Here is a 25,963-nt window from a genome sequence, read left to right as displayed (position 1 = left end):
TAAAGGGTCAAAAAAATTTCTTGAACATTGTATGCATTGTGTGCCTTAGGAAGAATGCATGGCATGGTCCGTGTGATGGAGGAACATTTATAAACTGTAGACTCAGATTACCATGGAAAGCGTCACAGAAAAGAATGCAGTTTGAGTTCAGTCTAGAAGGATGAATTGAGTTTAGAAAAGCAGAGTGGGGAAAGGATTTCTTGCAGGAGGACCTCTGGAGTAAAGGAGAAAAAGAACAAAGCAAGCTTGTGAGGTACAGAATGAGAAGTTTGTGTCAGGAGATTCTAGACAGTGAACTGGAAGAGTAGAGTGACCAGCTTGAGTTCTGTGTGCTGGGCATAGTGGTTTGATTAATTCCTTGAGTGATCCATTCATTCAAAAAATGGCTTGTCATAGCTCATGGGATAAAATCCAGACTTATTTGCTGGCATATAAGGTCTTCTGTGATGTGGTTGTGTATATCTTAAAATCCACTCCCTCAACACCATGTACCTGAAGCTCCTTCCATTTGTACTGAAGACTTTCCTGATTCTCCCAGAATGTTGTAATCCTTGGAACTCTGTTTGTCTGCACAGGCTATTTCTTCTAGAGTCCACCTGGTGAATGCCTCATTCTTCAGCCTTATTTGCAGCATTAATTTCATGGTTCCTCTGCTGCTATAGAATCCTGGGCGAATCCTGCTAAAGCAGGTATAGAAACACCATATTTTATGCTATCAGAGTACATGTTTGCTTTCTTCACTCAACTAGAAGCTTCCTGAAAGCATGGATTTGTGTCTTACTCACCATGTCACCCATATCACCTATCTGAGTCCCTACCTAACATGCAGCAAATTCTTGACAAACATTTGTTGAGTAAAATATTTACTGAACATGTAATTTATACCATATGCAGTTGTTTTTTAAGAGAATCGTCTAGAAGCAGTTTGATTGCTAGATTAAATATGGGAAATGCAGAGAGACCAGTTACATGCATTTTTTGAAATAGCTCATTTGTTAAAAAAAAAAACAGTGGGGGGTAGATTCCTAGAAAATTTATAAAAAATAAATATAGGAGTTAATGAGTGGCTACTAGGGACTGGGAGAGGGAAGAGTTAAAGATAATAAATATTTGAGGTAATACAACAAATATCAGGACAGTAACCCTTGGAAAAATGAGATAAACATTTTTTTTCCCCTCAATCAGATCTCCTGGTGTTAGTATTTGCCTCAGCCCACCTCTGCTCTGAAGAAGAACACACTGTTCCTGTTCAGTTTACTATAACTAAGCTCAAGATTCATGTGGTTCTGATCTTCATATCTGATCAGGAGTTAAGATAAGAAATAGAAACAGTTCAAGCACCCTGACTACAGTTTCCTATCAAGGGAAGGTGTGTGGTGCATAGGTTTTGAATATAGAAAGCTTGTTTCTGCTTTTGGGAGCTACAACTGTGAAGTGTTATACCAGGCAGATGCACTGGGGTGCGCTACGATGTAGCCGAGCCTAGCTGTGCATCACAGCTCTCAACTTTAAAACTCCAGAGAATTTGATGAGAGAGGGATCCACAAGAACATGACAAATGATGAGAGTTCAAACCTTAAGAGAAAAATGGGCTTATTGGTAAGAGACCTTTTTTTCTTTATTTACTGCTGTTCCTTATTCATTAAAATAGCAAGCCTGTTGTTTTCATATGTGGCTGGGAAACGGTGTACAGAAATCAATTTTATATGTATTGTAGAATTCAGGAGACATATTGGTAACCATGGAAAAATCATAGGAAGCATGTATAAACCTTGATTTGGGGGGAAAAAATCACTAGGGAAATTTTACTTTATTGCAGACTGTGGTATAGATTTATTTGTATAGCTTACACGTAATACAGGTTAAGAAATATCTATATTTTTTAAAAGTTAAAATAAAGAATAGTGACTTGTGTGAAGATACATAATTTCACTCAGTTACCAGAAGGTGGCACACCAGATTCTTCTTAAATACACAAAGGAAAGGAATAATATTAATAGGAATATAAAATAAGCTGTATTTAAAGATCCTTTAATGTATTTTTTAAGCAAAAAATTATATAATTGTTATTTGCTTAGTGAGGTTTGTTGCTGAAATATGACAAATATGAATTTAACCCATTGTAGCTTTTTATGATCCAAAATAATTTTTATGTGTATAGTAAAAGTAGACTTTGAAATAGTATTGCCATTAGGAAATACTGTTTGGAATTTATCATTTAAAAAAATAAAATACTTTCTACCTACCTTTTGCATAACAAGTGATTAGATATAGAATAACATTCTGGATAAGGTTTCTGCCAAGCTCTTTTTAAAGATACTATGAGACTATGACTTTGATTTAGTTGTGACTTTAATAATGCAATAGTGCTTGTGAGATGACCCAGAAAAATACCAAATCTGTTCATTCTGAATAAAAAGTTAAAACAAAGGTGATGCTTAGTATGTTTACTTTCTATAAGGTAATAGCAATATAAATGAGATAAAGGTAAATAAATTGAATTTTGTGTTAGAGCTCCTTAAACACCTGCCAGCATACTTTAATTTTTTAAGCGAATTGACTGTTGACAGTATATACTGCAGTGCTTCTGTAGTAGTCTCTGTTTTTAAAACTGCATTCCTGAGGCAGTACCAGAAGTATGTCTGTTCATCGTTGCCTTTGTATTAACCCAAAGGAGTTAGGTATACGACAGAACTTCACAAAACAGAATCACCCAGTTAGGAGGCAATACATCTATTTATATGATTTTATTAATTACAAGCAGTATGAAAATAAGAAACTGTAGTAAATGAACCTAGAAGAACATTAGCCATCTGTTCTCTGAAAGCTTGTAATGTTTGTCATTTGCTTTTGGGTTTTAATGGCAAAACAGTATATCAGCAAAGAATTGAACTTTAGGCTTAAAAAGCTAGAAAATGACAAAGCATTCCAAGGCTGAGTATATATTTACTGGAAAAGTGTTTCCTTGTGTCGAAATTTGTCTAGTTTAGTCTTTTAGATCAGCTGCCAATAAATGTTGTATTTAATGTCAGTCTCTATTCCAGACTTTCTGAAACATTAAGAGAGCTTCTGAAAACAAATAGAATCCTATGGTTTCCTAGTTAAGGTTTTTTTTTTTTTTTTTGAAGATAATTTACATATTTTAAAATTGTTCAGAATTTATATATGATTTATTAATTTACAGCTAAAATATTTGCAGAGTATGCTTTGAAAAATTTTAAATACATGCCATAAAGCCACAATTAACCAAATTTTATTTTTTGCACTCCACTTTTAGGAGACGGAGGCAATTATCTTTAAAACAAGCCGATTTCAAGGATATATTCAAAAAGTCAACTTCAGGGTATGTGTAAGGGTCTGCATTTTCTTCTCTGTTTTTTGTCGATGAGAATTTATCTTCATAAAAAAGACCCTGAGGTACTAGAAGCCATTCAGTCATCCAGGAAACTTTTAGTAACATGTAGGGTACTGTGTTTATTAAGACAAAAAATAAATTATTTTGTTAAAGAAATACCACGCATCATTGTATTGTGCTTTATATTGTCCAGTGTGCTTTCATAAACACAAGTACAGTTGGTTTTCCTAACATTGCTGTGAGTCTGGCAAGGAAAATTGGCATCTTCCCTATTTTACAGATGAGGAAGATAACACGAGAGGTTCCAAGTTTGTGGCAACAACCAGATCACAGGTGCCCAGCTCTGTCCTCTTCTGCACCCTTCCTCATCGAAAAAGTTTAACACAAGTTCTTAACTCCTACTCTGTATTGTGCAATCAGTATCAATTATACCACCCCTGTTTCCTAATTGCTGTACAGTTTCCCACTTTGCATGTGTCTGTTTGTCTGCCTCCATATCTGTCAGCCAGCTGGAGACCTTGCTTTTCAGACTCTCCCAGACCTGGAAGTATCTGGAGTGTGGGAGGGCAAGATAATGGCCATGGACAGTAGGGATGGACAAGTTAGTGGTGAGCAATCAAGGCTGATATGCTGAGGATAGCCCGGCACTGAGGCAAAAAAGAGAATCTCACTCTGGGATCATCTTGCCTGGGGGTGAGCTACCTTGAGTTTAATAGATGAGGCCTGAAAATCAGCTGGAGTGGGGTTCTGTGGTATAATGGTTAGCCCTCTAGACTCTGAAGATCAGCTAGAGTACTTGTTTAAAATGCAGGAATACTGCTTTTCACTTCTAGACTTGTACATTTTCTTTCTTTTTTTTTTTAAGTCTTTATTGAATTTGTTACAATATTGCTTCCATGTCTTGATTGTTTTGGCCATAAGGCATGTGGGATCTTAGTTCCCCAACCAGAGATTGAACCTGCACACCTTGCATTGGGAGGCGAAGTCTTAACCACTGGACCACCAGGAAAGTCCCTAGACTTGTACATTTTCAATATTCAGCCTGCAAAGGTATAGGGCTTTTCTCTTGGTATGTGTATTGGAAGGTAAAGAAAAGAGCCCCCTTTTTCTTGGAAGCATCCAAATTCTGTGTCAAGGCCTATGGAGGTGGGAGTCAGGCAGGGGTGAAGAATGACAGTGGTTGCTTGCACACCTTGCTGTATCGTTATTAGAAGCATATAACAATAGTTATTGTGCATCATGTTGACTGAGGCATTTTAAATAGTTCATTTTAGACTCAAAGAAGGTAAAGCAGAAAAAAAGAAAGTAAGGCAGAAACATTGCCCTCAAAAGGTGAAAAATTAGTGACTTTTGATATTTTTAAGAGTTAACCTATCCCAGTTGTTGTAAAGTTAATTTTTAAAAACTGGCTAGAACACTAGGCTGTCTAGGATTCTGGATAGTTAAGGCTTAATGGATGCAATATATTTATGCTAACTCATGTTTCATATGTGAATATGCAGTCAGTCCGATTAGATTTTGTGGGGTTTATGGCTGGGGAACGTGTGTTCTTTTGCATACTTGTAAAACCTAGCAAAGTCATAACTTTTCAGTACTCACTGATGATTGAGTGAATTCAGCATGTACCTCTTCTATACAGATTTTGGGCTTGGCATAGTGAGTTGATTGATTTTCGTGTTTGTGAAGTTCAAAGGGTCTATCTGACACTGGCCAGAATGGCTAATATACTATAGGGGCCTCCGTCCAAACAAATGCATTTTAGTTGAAAAATGCAAAAACATGATCCTAATTAATCGATTGGTTTAATTCTTGTTCCCTGTTTAGAGGATCAGTTTAAGCCCGATCTTGCTGCCTCTTCACCCTTTTTGGAATACAGTTATGTTCTATGCTTTAAAAGTCTGAATCTCAAAAAACTGGCGATTCTGGGAATCTCTAAACATAAATATTTTTGTTTACTGGCTAGACAGTATCATACGAATTTAAACAAAATGACCAGATCCTGTAGTGAAAGATTCATAAAAATGCTCCACAGTGTCTCCGACTTAGATCAAGCTGAATAAGGAAGGAATGAATAAATATATGCTAGCTAAAGGGAAGATGTCGTTTATTCAAGTGTTATGTAGCTTCAGAATTCCATGAAAAGTAACTGATTATTTAAAACATATATATGATTTTGAAGACATGAAGTTGTTCTCAACTACTAGATGAAGTAGACAGACTTAGAAAGGCAGTCACGAACCCCCAATTTAAATTGCCTCTAGTCAAAACCTAGGGTCAGCCTAGAAGAGGAATTCTTTTTCATTTCCTCATAACAGAATTGCATTTACTTTAGTTAGTCATAGAATGTGAGATGAAAGAAAAGATTTTCCCCCAGTGGACAACCATTGTATCCAAGTAATGAAGCTAGACATAATTCTAAAATAATGCTGTCATTAGTTCGTAACACATGAACACTTTATATAACATGAGTTAATGATGTATTCCATCATAGGATTTTCATTGAATTGCTAAATATGTTTTTGAGGCATAGCAAATTTTAGTTGCAGACTAGCTTCTGTAATTTTGTCTTACTACCATGTATTTGAAATCTTGCAGTATAAATGTTTCTATGCCTCCCCTCCCTACCTTTTTTTTTTTTTTTTTAAGGAAAATATCTTTAGGGAGTTTCCTGATGACTAGTGGTTAGGACTCTGTGCTTTCACCGCTGGGGCCCGATTCAATCCCTGAACAGGAAACTGAGATCCCACACACCATGTGACATGGCCAAACTATCTTTAGAATTCAAGATTATCTATGAGAAGAATTCTAAGTTAGAAAATGAGAAGGATCTCAAAATTGTCATGAAAATAGAGGTATTGAACTGATTGTTAAGTCTCTTTGATACCACCATAGTAGGCAGATACCATAACTCTACATTATACCTTTAAGAAAACTGTTGGGCCCCATGTTATGGCAGTGGGTCACAAGGTTCAAGTTGAAAGTTGAGCCTTTTTTGGAGTTTAAGATATTCTTGTTCATTATATAGCTAATACCTTTTATTTTTAAATAATAATAGTTTATATAGATATATGTATAGGAAATTGAAAGTTTTAATGATTAGGCCTGGGAAGTGGTAAAAACAAAATTAAGTCATTTACATTTAAAGGGCCCTTTATCATGGAAAATTTAAGTAGTGTTGTATAATCTTAATGAGTCATTAGGATTAGCTTTTCATGAAAGTGTTTGCTTCTGGCTAGCAAAATATTATTGTGATTACTCAAGTATTTGTAACTAAGATTTACAAATACTCAGAAGAAGAGATGGAACAAGTAAGTAATCATCTAGATCTCTGCACATGTGAATATTATAACTTTTTGGATAAAAATATAGAAATATAATTTTTTCAAGATAAAAATATTATTTCATTAATTCTAATTGGGATATTGAAGAAAATGTTTTACTGTTTTATTCTAATGGTCTTTCAGCAACTTAGATTTTTGTAAAAATATAGGTTTTACTGAAAGCATGCATAACAAATGTTGACTTTCTTTAACTGGCATGCCTTTTGAGACTGGGCATGTAATGTGCTTATTTTAAAAAGTTTTTAAACCATTGTAAATAAACATTATTAGAAATTATTTACTCTTATCAACATAGTTCAGGATTTATAAACATTAAGATTTTAATATTGCTTATTATATTGTTTTCATGGAAACTTTGTAGTTTTGCTTCTATCATCGATATCACAAAGGAGTGAAAGTGTTTGAAAAGCTTTCTGTGCATAGAATTTTCAGTCAGTAAAGCCATATTCTTAACTTTTCTTTCAGTAACACTACATTTTAAATGGCTTTTTATTTTGATAAGTTTGTATGCTTAATGTACAAACACATCAGAAATTCTAACTATAGTTTGGCTATTTTATTTACCAAATGTAATTTAAGTAGATACTTAGGAAGTTCTTAAGAGACAACTAAACACTTAATTATTACTTGAGGTGGGAGCCGAGATTTTTCCTTAGAGCAGTCTATCATCACTATAAGTGACACCTTTATTTTATTTAAGAAAGTATGTGTTCTGGGTGATTTTCTTCAACGTATGCTTATTTTAAACAAGTTAATGTGTATATTTAATTTTTTTCATTTTAAGGACTTCATAGCCTAAAATTATCAAATTAACAGATGAATATTCCTGTTACTTGAACTCTGCTTTTAGTAATAGTAGAATCAATAACACCATTTTAAAAACCTTTCAGGATATATCCTGGCTTTGGTACACAATTCTTATTTAATCGCTCATCTGCTTATGAAAACTGCTCTTTCAATTTAGTCAATAAATACTTATTGAGTGCTTTCCCACGTGCCAGGAATAGTGATCAATTGGGATTCCTTCTTGAAGGAGGAGCAGGAATTTGGGGAGGGCATCGCAGGCAGGCAAAGTGGCAAGGCTGGAGTACAGGGTATGGTAACAGCGTGGCCTGTTATTGGAGCACTGGATAGATTATCCCTATTTGATGATTATAAACCATCTTTCTAAATGACATTTTTCAAACAATTTAAAAATGGTAATGCAAAATCAGGTATATAAATAGTATGTATGTAAAAATCGTTGATTTCCACCATTACCCCTCATAATACCCCAAAACACTTTGATTTGGGTTTTAAGGCATTTTTTACATAGATGGGAATACTTAAGAATTACTTTGGCGTATGCATGTCAATCCACTCCAGTATTCTTGCCTGGAGAATTCCATGGACAGAGAAACCTGGCGGGCTACAGTCCGTGGGGTCTCGAAGAGTCAGACCCGACAGAGTGACTAACATACACACATGCATGTCAAAGATAGATAAAGACTTACTTAAGCATATGGATTTGGGAATCATATGAATGAAGAATTCAGGGGTAGCCCCCCAAAAAAAGCCATAAAAATAGAGGTACTGCAGAAAACAAAAGGAAAAAAGAAGGGCAAGAACTTATGAATTTCCCTTTCAGTGTTAATCCTTTTCTCAGCTATAGTGAGATTAAGGGTAGTCAGAATCTGTGGGTTAATGGGTCCCCAACAACTGGATCTTTCTTGTTGCCTGCTCAGTCCCTTCTACTCCAGCTCCCATCTTAGCCTCATAACCCCTTTCATCTGACTCCCTAGTTATAAAAGGTGCTACATAAACATGAGGAACCACTACCATTCTGGCTTTCCATTCTCCTTCCAGCCAGTCCACTACCTTCCTTGCTCTACTTTTTTCTCCTTTGTTTCCTTACCTATTGTTTCCTGTCTTATCAGCTTACCATATTGTCTTATTGCTGACTCACCCAAAACAAACAAAGGAACAAACAAGCATTTAGTACCCTTGTTTTGCTTTGAAAATGTTCAAGATTTTAAGAGTACAATCTTCACATTATTTATGCCATCATGACCTGAGGAATTCTCTGTGCATATATTCACACCTGTGTGTGAGTGTGTGCCTGCACACCAAGTGTGTTTGTTTTTCTACTTGTTCGTATTGTGAAGGAGATAGGTATTATAGTAATCCAAGGCATGGTCATAGTTACAATAATCCATGTAAATTCTTTGTGGGAATTAAGGTCCACACAGTTCTATTAAGGAAATTGATTTGTGAGAAGGTGCTTGTAAAAGATGAAACAATGATTTTCAAAAGTATCTTTGAGAAATGTCTGGGGTTTTCCAAATTGATCTTAGCAAGGTTACATATGTGAGTATCTCATAAGAAATGTTTAACATATTTGATATTCAATTTCCTGAAACAAATAAAGAGGAAACATACACATAAGTATGTATAGCCATTCATGTGAACAGCTCTATTTCCTGTAATGAGAAGCCCTGAATGTATCAAGAATTTTGCTCTGTTGTCCAGAACAACACAAAACTTTTTGTGTATTTAAAGGGTTTAACAGTCCTACTTGGTTGCCATCCAAGTACCTTTACTGATTGCTAGAACATAAGCAGAGCACACAATTGGGCGTTTTCTACAGTCTTGTCTGTGAAACAGGGATAACATGGATCTCCCAGATTAGTCTGAAGGGACATTGTCAAGATTACACAGTGCCTGCTCACACAAACGATGGTTAGTGCTATTATTCTTTCGTTGTAACTACCGCAGGATTAACCAAAACTTGCAAGAAAAAGGTAGGTTAATTCTTAGGGAATATTGGGAGAATATGGAGAAAGAGGTCAGATACGTGACATATTAGTCAGTTCATTTCACAAAGTGGTGGTACTGGAGACAAACTGTTGCAGTCAATAAGCAAATTAAACTTTCATATAAAGTTATTTAGAAACATTTACAGTGAGAAAAAATTAGACTCTTGGCTGTATATTTCACTTTTCTCTCACATTGTGACTGGCTTAATTTTTACTTACCTTTTTCTCCCTGATCATTCTTTTTTTTTTTTTTTTTGGACCACATGGCATGTGGGATCTTAGTTCCCTGACCAGAAATCAAACCTGCATCCCCCTGCTTTGAAAGTGCAGAGTCTTAACCACTGGACCACCAGGGAAATGCCTCTCTCATCATTCTTAAATGATGTCTGGAATTAAGATTTTGGAAGTGGTCTTTCTGCACACTTTTGTATTTTTGGTGTTTCTTTCCCATGTCTGTCATTTGAGTATACATGTAATTGGAGGAATGAATGATTATTTTGTAGTTCTTATTTCTTTTGAATACATTGAGACATTTGTAGAATGTGATTCACTTCATATGGAAGCAAACATCTTCTGGAACAGTCTCATTGAGAAGGAAAGACAGTAGGGATTCTAGAGCAGGAGTCCTAGACTAGGAGTTTGGGATTTGGTTTCTGGTTCCAGTTCTGCCATTAGCCAGTAGTGTGACAAGTTAACTTCTCTGAGTTTCAGTTTTCTCATCTAAACAATGAGTGTCCTGAGCAAGATGATTTGTAAAAGTTCTACAAATCTCTTTCTACTTTGGGAACCAGGGAATTCCGTGTTGTGAGATTTGGCCAAGAATGACTCATTTTGTGGCCTTGGCCAAGTCACAGCATTGTCCTTTGTTTATTACATCTCTGAAATGTGCATTTAACAGGTATTTTTAAATGATTAATGTTCATACAATGCTTTGAAGAGCCTTTGTGCATGCTGTCTTTCTATTCCGTTTATGCAGTTGTCCATAATAGAAACCAAGTGTTCTATAAATGAAAGCAGTGTTTCCTGTGATGTGAACGAGGGCTTTTGACATTTCCCAGTCTAAATATTAAAGTAGTGGTACTACTACTGCATAAAATTATATTTCAAATATATGTTTAATCATTTTCTTTCTTTCATTCTGTAGGAAAAAACATTTTTAGTTCCAGAATGTAATGGTAATTACACTCCATAGCTGCTACTACACTCATTGTCAGGGTAGTAAAATCTGATTAATTTGGACTCTGCTAATTTGTAGTTTAGGTGATTTTACCTGGCTAAAGTTTATTTCTAAATGACATATGAGAAATGGTGTTGTTAAGCATTTTAATAGGGTAAAGTATATTTCAGGGACTATATTTCTACTTAAAGGAATTATTTTTAAGCCTTTGGCATATTAGTTGTTTGTTCATGAGAGATAATTATAAATGACTTCTAGCGATTTATTAAAGCAAAAAAACCTGAGTATAAATTCTCATCATCAGATAGAATGCTTTTAGGGTTTGGGATCTTTAAGAATGCTGAGGGTAGGTGGAGGAAAGCAGTCTTACTTTTCACTTTGAACAGATATTACAAGTGTTGGAGTGCTATAAAAACAGGTTTTAAACATTAAGTATAAGAGAAATCTAGACTGAAAATTGACATAGATGATTTGGTGGTATTGGTTGATTCTTTGGAGCTGAATGAGATTAGACCAATATGTTGGTTTTTGAATCAGCTGATTGTTCATAGTACAGTAATAACTTGAGAACCTTTGCAATAAAGTGATCTTCACCTGTGTGGGGAGGTTACCCTCTTGGAAATTAGGAAAACTCTATATTCACCCTGTTTTCCCCTTATAAATATTTAAGTAGTCTTTACAGATAAAGACTCAAAACCTATCTTGGTTTTACAGACATTTGGGGGTCATGTTCTCAGAAGGAGAAGTTACATTTGCAATTACAACTTTGTAATATTTTCATAAGCTGGAAAGTGATTGTATTTCCTCTCTAAAATCTAAATCGCCTCCATACAGCTAATTTGTAATTGTTTTATGTTTTATATTTTTTAATGTTTGAAAACGCTCCAGGATTTTGGAATGAGACATTCCACACTTGCTTGATTAGTATGTGTATGTGTGTGTGTGCGTGCATGTGCGCACATGTTGTGTGATTTTCTTCTGGGTGTTTCCAACAAATTACCACTGCCAGTTGTACCTAGAATCTTTTTGCTTCTTAACTGTTAAGAATTATTACACAAATCCTAATATAATATATTGACTATAGTTTTTGGTAGTAGTGGCACTTTTAAAAACTTTTAAAATATATTTTGGTCACTAAGATATTGATAAATACTCCTTTCTCTGATTTTCTTGAAGATTTCTGTGAGACAGTTTTGTGTGGGGGTACTAAAGAACTGGAAATATCATTTAACACTTTAAGTTGCTTGACTGAGTTTTTGCTCAATGTTTGTGTTTGGTAGATTGAATAAAAATTATTTGCGAGCTAGTGATAGCTGAAACCTATTTCGTATTTAATAAAGTATATGCAATAGTGGTCAATTCTTCAAAATAAGCTTTCTCGCCATAGCTGTGTATCTGTGAATGTATATACTGCATATGCATATATGTTGGATTTCATCGGAAAATACACTTTTGAATATTAATGTGTATCTTAAAGGTACTTTTGATTACCTTAGGTGATTTCATGCTCTATTTCTGGTATATTAAATTACATTTTTTGAAATTTTTGAAAGTAGTGTCTTTCTTGTATAAATCTGTGCTTTTTGAATACAAATGAGAAAGAGTCTTAGGGGACTGAATCCCAATCTTTCCAAAACTAGGAATAATTTGGAAAGGCTGTATAAAAGCCAGCTACTTAAATTGGAAGTACAAGCTTATTGTTTGAATGTTAACTTGAAAGTAAATATGAGCTTCTTGTCACTGCAGTGAGTTTTTTAAAAAGGTAGTGGCTTTCATGTCAATGGCAGTCTGCCTTTATTAAGGTTGCATTGATGAAGACGGATAATTTGGTTTTTAGGTAGAAATGGGAGGGTGCTCTAAGGGTAGATATTTAGTGATGGCGACTTGCCTACATCAGAGGTAAAAATCTTCATTCTGAAAATAAAGAGTTCAGCATAATACCTCTTTATCCTATTTTCACTTCTTTGAACTCTGTAGCAAATGTGTGAGTTTGGTGCTTTAAACAGAAACTTGAAACACCCAGTCACTCTCTGGGTATTTAGAATGCTATTTTCTGGCAGTATTTTAAAACAGTATAGATGAAGCCTCTGCTGTTACTTTCCTGAAATACGTCAAGCTGCCTTTGACAGCAGCTTTAATTTTTTAACTCCTTGTCAATCACTAACCCCTCGAGGTTATCGGACCCCACCGCTGAGCTTTGGAATAGTCCCTGCTGGACACCTGCTTGGTGTCTCTCCTCTAGGCAATTTGTGAGCTGTTTGGGGGCGGGGGAGTCATGAAGGGGGGTGAAGGGGAGGGAAAGGGGGAGAGAAAAAGGGGAGGGCAGCACTGAATTAGATTGTTGATAGCGTCCCTCCGAGGACTGCTATTAAGAGCACGCTATTCTGTACTTCTCTGCTGCAGAAGACAGAGTGGTATTCGTGTTAGCACACAGCATGTTGTAAATGTATGAGATTTTTGCTCATCCCGGCTTGGAATTCAGAATAGGGAAAAGAGAGCAACTTGCATGAGAAGCTACTGGAAGAGTGTGCAGAGTTTTGCAGCAGTTGATATTTGTTCTTACATTTTTTCCTTCTTCAAACTGGAAAACTGAGAGACTGGCATTTTTTAAACGGGCTCTTCCCATAATGGCATTCTTGTATTGTGTGGCCAGAGCTTGCAGAGGAGGAAAGCAGGCTGCCGAATTTAGTCACTGATCTCTGTTAGCTGTGGCCTAAGGCTATGCTGAGGTTTATATCCCATTTGTATTGTTGCAGCTCAAAAGAAGAATGTTCAGAGGATGACAAGTGTATTCTGAGTAGGTATGTTGTTTCATTTTCGTATGAAACCCGTCTATTTTCTTTTTCCTGCTACTATTGGTCAGAAATCAGGTTAATAGGTGCAGAATATAGTGCCGTGCTGCAGTATCCCTGTTAAGGTGGAACAATGGTCATGCAAGCTGAAAATAATACCAAAAAAAAAAAAAAAAAAGCCAAACCCTAGCTGCTTTTATTAAATAAAGCTGCATTGTGTGGTATGCACAGTGCAGTCTTTTCAAAAAAAAAAAAAATATATATATATATATATATATACTGCAGTCAACGCTTTCCTAACGAGGTGGCACTATTGTGGAGTTTGAACGGTAGAATCATCATATGGCTTTAGGGGACAGGAGGATTTAAAGGAGGTGCCTTGCAGCCCTATTTTACAGATTGGAAGCATCGGTTTCAGGGCACTGGCAGGATCGTTGGCTTGTTCTCCGCGGCAGCCACTGCTGTGTCAGTACAGTGTGGAATGGAAGTCCTAGTTGGTAGTCTGTTATGGAAACGCTGTTTACTGTTATTGTAGTACCGTGGTGACAACATGCCATTGAAATGGAAAACGAGCTCTCCTGCTATCTGGAAATTCCCAGTTCCTGTGCTTAAAACATCCAGGTCAACTCCACTTTCTCCAGCATACATGTAAGTGAGAGAAAATAGGATATTAAAGCGGGATTTCATTCATGAATCAACCTTGTGGCAAAAGGGGCTAAACATCCCAAACAGCAACATGCAAAACCCCACAAGATGAAAAGTCTCGACCTTGCTGACATTTAACTATATTGGCATGTCCACATTTTACCATTGTTTTGTTTTTCTGGGAGTTTATGTTTATTTTCATTTAAAGTGCTTCATGGTAATGTAATTACTAAGATGAGAGTCTAAAGGTATAGCTAAGAAAATGCATAAGGATAAACTTTTACATTGGTTGGATTTTTTGAATTTTGGTTTATCTGTAATACTTAAGATGACTTCTTTTGTGTAATGGCACAAAAACTGCTGATGATTGATGGTGTATTAAATATGGAAATGCTTTCTATAATTTTTTGATGAATTTGAAACTTTCAGAATTAACACATTGATCAGAAAAATGAGACTTTTAATCAGGACTTTTATACTTGAGTTGTGTATGAATATTAATAAGTTTGATATTTTATCTTTCTCAGTTTTATAATTTGAGTTCTGAAGTATAAGTTTTGAATTTGTGCAAATTTATAGTTCTGTGAGTAGCTATTTATATACATGGAGTTGAAAAGCATACAAATGTCTATTTTAGAAATTTAAGTAAATATATACTGAAATATTTGGGGGAAGTCTTTCTAGAATTTTTGAAACTCTTTCTAAATTCGCACAGGGTTGCTTTAAAAAAAATCTAGGAGATACAGTAAATTAAAATATTGTCTGTGATCTTTTTTTTATAGAGAAGGAGTGAGGGAAAGCTGGACTTTTTTTAAAAAAATTAATTGTGTGAGAAAAGCTTTCGAATGAAAGTCTGTCTTAACTGTAAGTGTTCCCTTTAAAATATTTTTCAGTAGGACAGATGTGGAAAATTCTTCCCGCTTTTAGGTTTATCGTGTGTTTAGAAATCTGGTGAGTTGCCATTTTATTACTTAGTTTTTGCTTTATATGAGGAGCGGATGCACAGGGGTATCTGTCTGGTTCTTTGAAAGGCTTTCAACTGCTGAAGAGGTGTGCTTGTGCTCTCAGTCCAAAAGAAGCAATTCCCAGGAACACGAGGGAAAATGACATTTCAGTTAAATCCCATTCTCATTTCATTTTCAGATTATTTTGTATATTCCTTCTTAGAGATGCTTCAGGTTATTCTATCTGGGTGTTAAATTCTGTTTCCTATAAAGTTAAAAAATATAAGTTATGTTTCTAAAAGAAAAAAGGAAAAAATCAGCTCTATTTGTCTCTCTAAAGCTGTATTTGTTAAAAGTGCAAATTAATGAAGGTGACAGGTTAATGGCGCTCCTTCAAATAATTTGAGAAAATGAGATGTGCCTATTGACTTTATGTATCTTAGCTGGTGAGAAATGACCAAAGATTTACCAAAAGCAACTTTATCATCAAAGTAAAATACAACAAAACATACACACCTGAGGAAAGTAAAGTCAGTAGGTTGTGGTTAATAATGGTTACTAATGATTCTAGTATTCTTACTGCATTTTACTGTCCAAAAGATCCAATATGCAGCCCCTATTGCAGCTGACTTGTGAGTTTTTAGAGATGGTTAAAATATACTTATATTTTATCAATCCATACTAGCCACAAGCTCAGATACAGCTTAATACAGCATCTTTAATGAATCACTTTCTTTCTTTTAAGTCCTCACCTCTTTGACCTGATGTTATGAGTGAGTTGATTTAGATGACAGAAGCCAGAAAATATAGATCTTGCATGTTGGCTCTGATTATTGATAGTACACATATGTAGAATGGAAAAGTGTATTTGAGGAGCTAGTGCTAGCCTGGACTGTTTTGGTATTGTGACAGTCTGTATTATTAAATTGGCCTTAACTTATTTTTATAAATAAATTAATAGGTTACAATATTATATAAATATACACAGAGAAAATACATTAAATATAGGAAAAGAAGACTAGCTTGGGGAGTTTAAATCAGTGTTTTAAATAAATTGTTCATTTCCTTGCTGGACCAGAAATAAAGATACCATGTTTAACATGTTGTTCTCATCAGGGTTTGCTTATATTCCATAACACTTCTACACATAAATGATATTTAAATTGCACATAGTTTTCATTCAGAAATTATAAAGACTAATTTAGAATACTAGGGCAAGTAACATTGTGTTTGCTTCCAGAATTGGTTGGGCTGGCAAACACAGATTATAGATTAGATGGTTAGTTGTGTCTTTTAGGTCTAAAGTCTTTGCATTGATTTGAAGTAGCTAAATTCTGACTCTTTAATAGACTGTGATGTTTAGAATTTACCTGTAAAATTATGTATAAACATTAAAACTACTATCTTGAATATAGAATTTTTCACAGTTAGTATAAGCATCTTTTGGTATATTTGCTTGTGTAGCATCAGTATTGGTTTTTAAACCTTTATCACTATTTACTGTGATTTGTCAAATACATATTACATGATTTTCATTGATGACTTGGGTACTTTTTCAAAGACTGAAATTTCAATATAAAATATTTTTGCTTGTAGTAAAAGTGTGTTGTAGTAATGGAGCAAATATGGAGAAAATATAAAGGCTCCTCATGGTCTCTTTCTCAACTCAGCGTAGGTGCTGCTGACTTGAACTCTTGCATTGGCATTATTGATAGGCCAATACTGTTAGCCACTAGTAAAAGCTACCATAGAGAATGTTTTACTTACTGCAAACGTTGAACAGAAAAGCTCCCTTCTTCCCCTTGTGGATTTAAAGTCCAATCTGGCTTGCTTTCTGCTTGTTTAGAACCTGAATGAGAATTAAAACCTTTCCATATTTTCAAGACTTATTGATGATAAAGACAATGTTTATGATAATATGAAGGAAATAGTTTTTTATATAGTATAAAGTGCTTTTCAAATTGTGTTACAATATGACTCCAGTAAAGTGGAGTACCTTAAAGATGAAAGATTTGGGGAAATTATCTGGAAAATTATCCTTTGGCTTCCAGATAGCTTGATTTCCAAATATTACTTAGGCTTTATTGGATAGATAGTCTTCTTTCAGCTTCAGTTTTGAACACTTGCAAGGGCGGTGTGCCATCCAGGTGGAATTCTGAAGGGACTGTCTTGCTCGAAATCTGAGTGATGTGTTTGTGTTCCACTCTATTCAACAGAAGGTTGAAGTTCAACCTTAGCCTGAAGGAGGATCTCCTGGTCAGTGTAAACTGAATTAGTAAAGACTCTGCTCCTGACAGGTGTGAACCATATAAATTAACCTGTCATTTTGCCTAAATTAATAAAGCTGAAAGGGCAGTCACTTCTAAGTGGTTTTCTGGTATTTGGTATTCATTGTTTTCAAACAGCAAATGGTTCCTTCAGGCTGATGTTATAGGGTTAATGTATTATTAGATTCCAAGGACGCACGGAAATAGAACAGAATTAGCATTAGCGATCTTTTTCTCTTTTCTTTAGAAGCACTAAGTCTTGCTAATAATGGTGTGGCAGTAAGGAGGAAGACAATGGGTAAGAATTAACCAGCACAATGTAACAGTGAATCCTAGCCAGCCAAACAATGGGTGTAGAATGAGTGTTAGTGAATAAGACTTTCCTCTCTTAGCCAATGCACTTGTATTCAGTTAGTGTCTTGTTTACAATTATTTTGTTTACTATATAAAATATATTTTAGAGTAAAATACCAGTAACACTGACTTTCATAGCAATCATTTTCTATTATTTTATCATTAAAATTCAGTATCCAGATTTCCCTAGAAAAGATGGTACTTTACTTGACAATAATTTTTCTAGATTCTTTCATACTATATAAATATTCTTTCTTTGTGGATGACTCACAGGACAGAGAAAATTAAAATATGCATTTTCTAAATTTGACATGTTTTCTATCCCCTAAGATTGTCTTTTTTTTCCATTTTAGTGAATAAAATACAACCTCTAAAATAAAACAACCATAGAAATCTTTTTTATCTAGCCACATACTTCCCAAATCGATATTCTCAAATTAGAAAAGAAAATAATTAAGTATTTTCACAATTACCATGTACAGAAACTTTAGTTTGTGTCTGTTTTTTTTACTGCATATGCTCCATCTAATAAAATTATGTGGAGAAATAACAAACAACACCTCAGAGCAATGTAATGTTCATGTGTAACTTTTGTATTAGTAGTATGTTTCTTGAGAATTTCCATTGTCTGCGCTTGCAGGAGGATTAGCTTAAGACTTACTAATGGCAAATCATTGAGATAAAAGTGACCTCAGATGTCATTTAGAGAATCTAAACCCCCTTTAAAGCAAGAATCCTTCCTGTGACACCTCTGAAAGATGCTGATACACATTCTCCTTGATTGCTGTCAGTGACAGAGAGCCCACTACCTCACCAAGGTAGCACATTTCATTCATGAACAGCTCTTCCTTGCACTGAGCAAAATCAATTCCTCCTATCTTTTATCTCCTCTTCCTAGTGTGGCCTTCTAGAGCTATAGAGAAAAGTATTATTTTTTCCATAACATATAAGCCTGGAAATGTTCTTTCTTTAACCATTACTCATGTGACAGGTTTTCCAGACTCTTCGCTCTGCTGGTTGTCCCTCACCCAACAGTTTTTTATGTTAGTCTTTATACAAGATATTGATTACTTCATCTGAATGAGATGCTCCCCATGTGGTCTGACTAAAGGAAGACACCTCTCTCCTTTCATACAGGCATGATGCTTATCTTAAAGAGCCTGGGATTATATTATTTTTTAAGCATAACATTCACCCTGAACCATAGTTAATCAGAGTTTGCAAACTTCTTTTCAGCGTTTACAATGGGTCAGCAATTATTCTCTTGGCTACTTTGAGAAAGTCTGGCATGCACAAATGAAATTAAAATTTAGTTTTAAAGCCCACTGTTTGTATCTTAAAATTTTTTTTTAATTTTGTTTTTAGGCCCATTGTATGTGTCTTTTGGGAGCTTCCCCAGTTGCTCAGTGGTAAAAAAAAATCTGCCTCAAATGCAGGAGATGTGAGAGACTCAGGTTTGATCCTTGGGTCAGGAAGATCCCTTGTAGCAGAGAATGGCAGCCCACTCCAATAATCTTGCCTGTAAACTCCCATGGACAGAAGAGCCTAGTGGGCTACACTCCATGGGGTCCTAAAGGGTCTGACATGACTGAGCACTGAGCATGTTTGTGTCTTTAAAAAGATCTCTTAAAAATTATTTAATGTAACTGAAGATTATTAGACACAAGAAATTTGCAAGACAGAAAGCTAGTATTTCTGATGCTTTCAGAAATTTCCAAGAATGTTACTTGTCAACAATTTATCTAGATTCCTTGTATTTTATGTCTAAATAAATGAGCGTTACCTCCAAGTACTGCTTAAAACATTTTCCCAGAGGGAAGAGAGGTGGAAATGCAGATCTTTTATCATCATGGGAAGTCTGAAGTTAATAAGAATTCTAGACATTCTGCTTGAAATTTAGAATATTTAGATGAGACCTAAATAGGGCAAGTTAGGGGGAAGGAAAAAAAAAGAACTAAGAGATAGGCAAGTATTTTATTTGTATTAATGGCTTTATTACTTCTGGTGAAAAGTCAAGAATTACAAGCACTGAACATGCTGATATTTTAAATTGAAATAGCAACCACAGTGTACTGCTTTTATTTCCTCAAGGCTGAGAATGAGGTGGTATAAATGTGAGATTCTTGGGCAATCAGTACATAAAGAAGTTACTGCACAATCTACTTTTGAAAGAGCTCAGTTCTTTTTCAATCACCTGTATATTGAGTTTATGATATTCAGAAGTTATTCACTGCCTGGTATGTGTTAGGCATAACTCTGCTGGGTATTATGGATATAGTCCTTGCAGTTATTCAAAATGACTGTTCTTTATCTTCCATCCTATATTTATAAACAGTTAAATTGCTTAATGTATTTTACTGCTGTGAAAATTCTAAACCAAAACAAGTTTAAATAACATTTTTGTTTACTATACTTTCAGTAATGATAATAGTTTAATGACGGTAAAAATACTACAGAGGAGAAATGTGTCTGGGCTAACAGAGGAGATATGAATTGGATATAGATAACATGTTAAAGTGCATATTCCTATTGTGATCATTTCACAATATATACAAATATTGAATCATTATGTGGTATACCTGGAACTAATATAATGTATGTCAGTTATACCCCAGTTTGTAAACAAAAAAGGAAATGCATATTCCATAAGGTGGAAAATGATGTAATTTATGTTTAAACTTGAGAGTCACCTTTTTAAAGAAGAAGAACAAAGTACCATCCTTTAAGTTGGACAGGGCTTAGGTGCTTTATAGCATACAAGTGTATCTATTTTTACCTTTACAAAGCATCAGCAATTTGATCCCAGACTATGTGATGTAATCTTAGTGAAAAATAAAATTATATTATGTTTCCTACTACAGTAAAATATTTTCACTGGCATGACTTACTATGATTAGGGTATATGTTGTTTTTACCCAATTTTATCACATTTATGGTATGGTAAGACAGGAGATAGCCAACTTGTTGTACAATACTTTTTATATGGTTCAGTGGAGAAATGAAATATCTTTCCATAAGAACAATGTAAATAAAAACAACTTTCAGAACTCTTGATCTACCTATATAACAAATGTTATAAATTTCATATGAAATGTATTTATTTCCAGTATTTAAAATGTGCTGGTTTAACATAGTTAAATGTAATACAGTTTATTGAGTTCTAATATTAGAGTACAAGCATTTTGTTAAAACTTCCCAAAGTTTGCTGTCCGGGAAGACACTCCTTTGGGAAAGGTTCCAGGTGTTCTCCTTACTTGTTGCAAGTAGTAAGTCCTTCCTTTTCCAGAAAAAAACAAAAAACAAAAAAAGCCAAGCACTTTGTCAGCTGCCTCCCAAACACTCCAGAAAGGTAAGTCTTCTTCCTGTTTTACACTACGGGCACGGTGGTTCCAAGAAGTTAATTAACTTGCTCAATGTCACACTTCAAGTAAGAGGTGAAGTGAAAATTCAAATGCAGGTCTTGATTTCAGTGATCTTGGCTTCTCTAGTGCCTTTTTGTTTTCATAGAGTTTTGCTACTTTCATGCCATCTCCTAATTAGGAAATATCTCACTAGGATTCGAAGAACAAAGAAGTATGACAGATGAGATAAACTTTTTTGAATTGGATGGTGGTATAGGAACAAGATAGCTCTACTTTGTGGTACAGTCAAGGGGTGAAATTACAGGAAAATAGTGGGGCAATAATCTTTACTTAACTGATATGATACCGGCATTAACCTCTTATTTCCTATTTCTTTTGAAGTATTATTCTACTTTCATTGGCCACCCACCTTTTCCCCCCTGGTAATTAGCTGCCATTGACAGTGCTGTAGCTGTTGCACACTGGGCTAAAATCAAGGTGATGGCAGGGCTGTGTTCGCTTCTGATTCTCTAGGGGAGCATGCATTTCCTGCTCATTTGGATCACTGACAGAGTTCAGTTCTTTGCAGCTGTAGGACCACCAAGGTCCCCATCTTCTTGCTGGCTGTAATCCAATAGTTGATCTCAGCTTCTAGGGGCCGCCAGCATTCCTTGGCTTCTGGCTCCCTTCCTTCATCTTCACTGCCAGCAATGGCAAGAGTCTTTTTCACATCTATCTCTCTCTGACCCTACCTCTTCTGCCTTTCTCTTCCACTTTTAAGGACACATGTGATTAGATTGGAAGATGCAGGGACTCGATTGAGATTTTGGTTTAAAAGCTTTAAATACTGCAGGGGATTTTTTTGTTTGTTTGTTTTGGCTAGGCAGCTCGCTCGGTATGTGAGCTCTTAGTTTCCCAACCAGGGAATCAAACCCATGCCCCCATGCCCTAGTAGAATGGAATCTTAACCACCAGACTACCAAGTCCCATGAATATGGTATTTTAGAACAATAAAATTTTGAAAATGAAACATTACAAGAATGATGTATTAGAGTGGCGAGCTCATCTGTTGGTGGCAACTGGGCTAAACTGGTGCCTTGGCCATCACTGTGTCCTTCCTTTCTCCCTCCCCCTCCTTCTTCCCCACTTGAAAGTCTCTCACTAAGGATATTTCTACACATTCTAAATGGCCTTTGCTCATTTACAACTTGCCCTGTAACATCTTCTATTTTCACTCTTTGGTTTTGTTTGTTTGGTTGGTTTTAAAAATATAGTGCTTTTCACTGGCCCATGAGATCAGAACATGGCATCTTAAAAAGAGCCTAAGTATCTTATTCAGTATTCTTTGAATCCAAGAGCTGGGAGGAATCTTAGAAATCATTCTTTGTCATACCATTGTACCTAGAAAGAGAATGTGATATTTAAGTCTGGTCAGTTTTCCACCATCTGTATGCATTTGTATTTGATGATTTAACCCAGTCTTAGTTTATATTTCCTTTTTATTACTTGATCCTGTTTCATCAATTGTATTACAAATTAATGTTAAAAAGCAGTTTACTACAAAAACCTCAACTAGGTTTCTCTTTATAGATGTGATTGTACTAGAGATTTTTCTCTTGTATTGCATTGAACTGTTTTCCTAATTAACTCATAGTTTGACCTAGCTTTAGTTTGGGTGGACCTGCAGAATATGTGAGGGACTCCCCTGGTGGTCCAGTGACTAAAACTCAATGCCCCCAATGCAAGGGGGCCAGGTTTGATCCTTGTTCAGGGAACTAGATCCCACATGCTGCAATTAAAGATCAGAGATCCCAACAAAGATCAAAGATCCTGCATGCTGCAACTAAGTCCTCACACAGGCATGTAAATAAATATTTAAAAAATAATAACATTCTTTAAAAAATTTGAAATACAGTTTTGAAGAGTATATGGATATTTTAGGTTGTAAGTAGATTATCCAATAGACAATTCCTTAGCATCACCAAATTGAAGTCATTTTATTCATTATGAGTATTTTCCCTTAAAGGATGTGTCTGTGCAGTCATTTCTGAATGATTCACAGCTAAACAAAGGTTCATGGAACTGGAACCAAAATTTTCATCTGAAGTAGACCAGTGACCTGGCTCATTAGCATATCTTTTGTAGGCATATTGCTGAAGTATATAGATTTAATTAGAGACTTTTTTTCAAATGATGTGATGTACCATCAATCATCATACGTTTGGCTTTCTTTCCTGTAATTATAATTACAGATTATATTTTTGCATAGTGGATATTATTTGATTGCTGATCCAGCCTTGCAGACAGCCTGATCTGGGATGGATAATCCTTTCAAATAAAATAACTAAGGAAATTCGATGTTATTTACTTTTTTTTAATTTGGTGCTTATATGCTAAATATGAACTGCTACGCTTCTGTACCAGGGAGCAAGTATGTAATTAGTTTTGTTACTGTAGCTTATATAAATTATGAAATCTAGAATTTGTTAGTAGATAATGTTGATAATTTATTATTATTTTTATAACATTTAGTCCTTTGCAAAGTAATTATCTCTTTTACTGTAATCTCTTTGCAAGCAAGTATCCCACCTGCTCTTTTATACCTATCTCCTAGTGCAGGGCCTGGCCTGTGTTCAAATGTTGAGTTGGTGAACGAATTCAGAGAGAGTAATTTTTAGGTCTGTAGCCTTGTGCAAATTATTTCACTTAAAAGTGTGTTGCATATCTTCATTTCATATATAAAGGATTCGAATATATTACAGTCTTATTAGAGAGTAAGTTACAGCTATCTTTCCTATGAAAAGAGCTAATCCAAAATCCTGATTCTGCTCCTTGCTTACTGATGAATACCATGATGCTGGCACAGACTGAAAGTAATTTTAGCAGAAGCAATTTACCAGTGACCAGAATATTTTAGTCATGGTTCATCAAATTGTAATCTGATAAAGAAAGTAAGATTATGATCTCTTCCAAGGCAGCAAAGTTAAGATTTATTTGGCTTATTTTCATACGTCCTTTACCGTGATGGGGAAAAGTATTTTAGACAAATTTATGTTTTAAAACTAGTATGGTTGCACCTAAATGATAATGTGTTTTCTGTGTATAGTTTGAAAACAGAAAGGGCTAAGATAAAAAGAAATCTGACTAGGTTTTAGGAGAAATAAACTTAAGATCAATACTCAAAAAATCATGCAGATTTACTTATGTTCTGAATTGTTTTATACTTATAGAGGCTAGACCAAATGTAAAGGTTTAACAGGTGATATTTTTTTTTTTTTTTTGGGCTGTGTTCCTCGGCTCGTGGGGTCTTAGTTCCTCCACTGGAGATTCAACCTGGGGCCATGGCACTGAGTCCTAACCACTGGGAAATCTGGAAACTCCCAGCAGATATTAAATTTAAATTAACTAACTTTCCCTTCTATCAGAAATATTTTAAATAAATGCTTTTATACATTACTTGGTTAACAATAGAAAAAAACAGCATAGCAGTTACTAATATATGAAAACAACATATTCTAAAGCAAAACAATTGATAGTTTGTGAATAAATTTAAATTTTTATTTTCAATCGTTAAATATATATTTGCTTTGAGTTATTTGCCAGAATGTACAACTAGTTAAATAGGGCTAGTCCAAAAAGCCTGGAATCCAAGAGTGTAAGATTTGACTTTTGTTCAGCAAGCAGAGCGGAGTCATTGAATACTTTTGAGCAAGGAAGTGACTTTCAGAGCTATAAATACAGCCGCAGTATGTGAAGAAGCTGTACTGTAACAAATATGTTAATAACCAAATCCAAGGAAGAAGTAATAGATACCCAAAGTGTGGCAGGGACAGTGAGGGTGGAGAGGTGGTGAAAGATAGATGCATACTAGAGAGACACTTAGTAGTACTTTGTCAGTTGCCTGGATATAGGAGATGGGAGAGAACCAGGAGTCAAAGATGACTGAAATATTTTGATGACAACACTTTTCTTTTAGAATCCAGAATATCCTATCTATGTCTCTCTTGAATGCATGACATCTAGATACATTTGAGATTCCTAAACTTTCTTCTGACTGACTAAGCTTCCAGGAATGATCATTAAGAACTATGTAGTCAAATTTTTCCATTGAGAGTATCTTTAAATAAGCCAATTTTCTCCTTAAAGCATGATCTATAAAAATACTGGCTTTTGAACATTTAAAAATGACTTATTGCTTCAAGAAATAGCTTGTTATAGATGGGGTGATTTGAGGGGGAATAGCATTAGGCTAGCATTTTCCAACTAGCTGAGCAAACTTGACACCTTGACCCTGTTCTCTTCATCTACTTGGTGATTCTTCTTCACCTCCTTCTCACCTGCAATTTGAGAGTCAGAAATTATAAATTGGGGTATGAAACATTAGTTTAAAGGACAGTATGGAAAGAAGGAAAGGAAGGGAATGCTTCTCTCTTGCTTAATATCCTTCAGTTATATATGTCACAAACAGTTTGAGGCAGTACTTCATTACAGCTTCACAATTCATAGATTGCTTCAGCAAGACACACACACACACGGTCTGAAAATGCTCCAGTTGGCTTCTGTTTCAGAATTCCCACTTAGTTGACTGGGAAATGTGAGTGTTGGATGCCTACGGTCATACTGCTTAAATGATATGGTCTGCCTTGATCCTTTTTGAGTTCCACCCAAGAACACAAACTCTTTAAGCCAGAGACCATTATGTTCCTAAAAAGAAACACCTTACCCCCGAAGTGGCAAACTCCTCAATGAATTATAATTTGCATCTACTCTCTTAAAAAAATAACCAGTCTGCCTTCCAGGAAGTCGTTACCAGTTTTATCAAGAATACTTAATATTTGGGGTAAACAAATATAGTCATGGTACATAAATACTTTATTCAAAAGACTCCTTCCTGCACAGTGGACAAAATCTTATGAAAGTATTTTTATAGAGCAATTTTTGTTACTCATATT

At 35.1% G+C, this 25,963-nt stretch overlaps 1 protein-coding gene across 4 annotated transcripts in view; it reads left to right on the top strand.

Moving 5' to 3' along the window:
* The window catches only part of KLHL13 (kelch like family member 13), a 199,564-nt gene that overhangs the window by 123,026 nt on the left and 50,575 nt on the right, over positions 1-25,963 (top strand). Inside the window, exon 1 of one of the 4 annotated variants that reach the window (XM_055563140.1) lies at positions 13,005-13,469. The exons of 2 other annotated variants lie outside the window; for them this stretch is intronic. In XM_055563140.1, coding sequence (XP_055419115.1) covers positions 13,390-13,469 — 80 coding nt within the window. In that variant the 5' untranslated portion in view covers positions 13,005-13,389. Of the gene's footprint in view, positions 1-13,004; positions 13,470-14,010; positions 14,109-25,963 lie in introns of those variants that run through there. One more of the 4 variants, XM_055563139.1, reaches the window with a different exon arrangement.

The sequence above is a fragment of the Bubalus kerabau genome, chromosome X (genome assembly GCF_029407905.1).
Source record: "Bubalus kerabau isolate K-KA32 ecotype Philippines breed swamp buffalo chromosome X, PCC_UOA_SB_1v2, whole genome shotgun sequence".
Classification (NCBI taxonomy): Eukaryota; Metazoa; Chordata; class Mammalia; order Artiodactyla; family Bovidae; genus Bubalus; species Bubalus kerabau.
The sequence above is the reverse complement of the archived record's forward strand: the minus strand, read 5'-3'. Positions and strand labels throughout refer to the sequence as shown.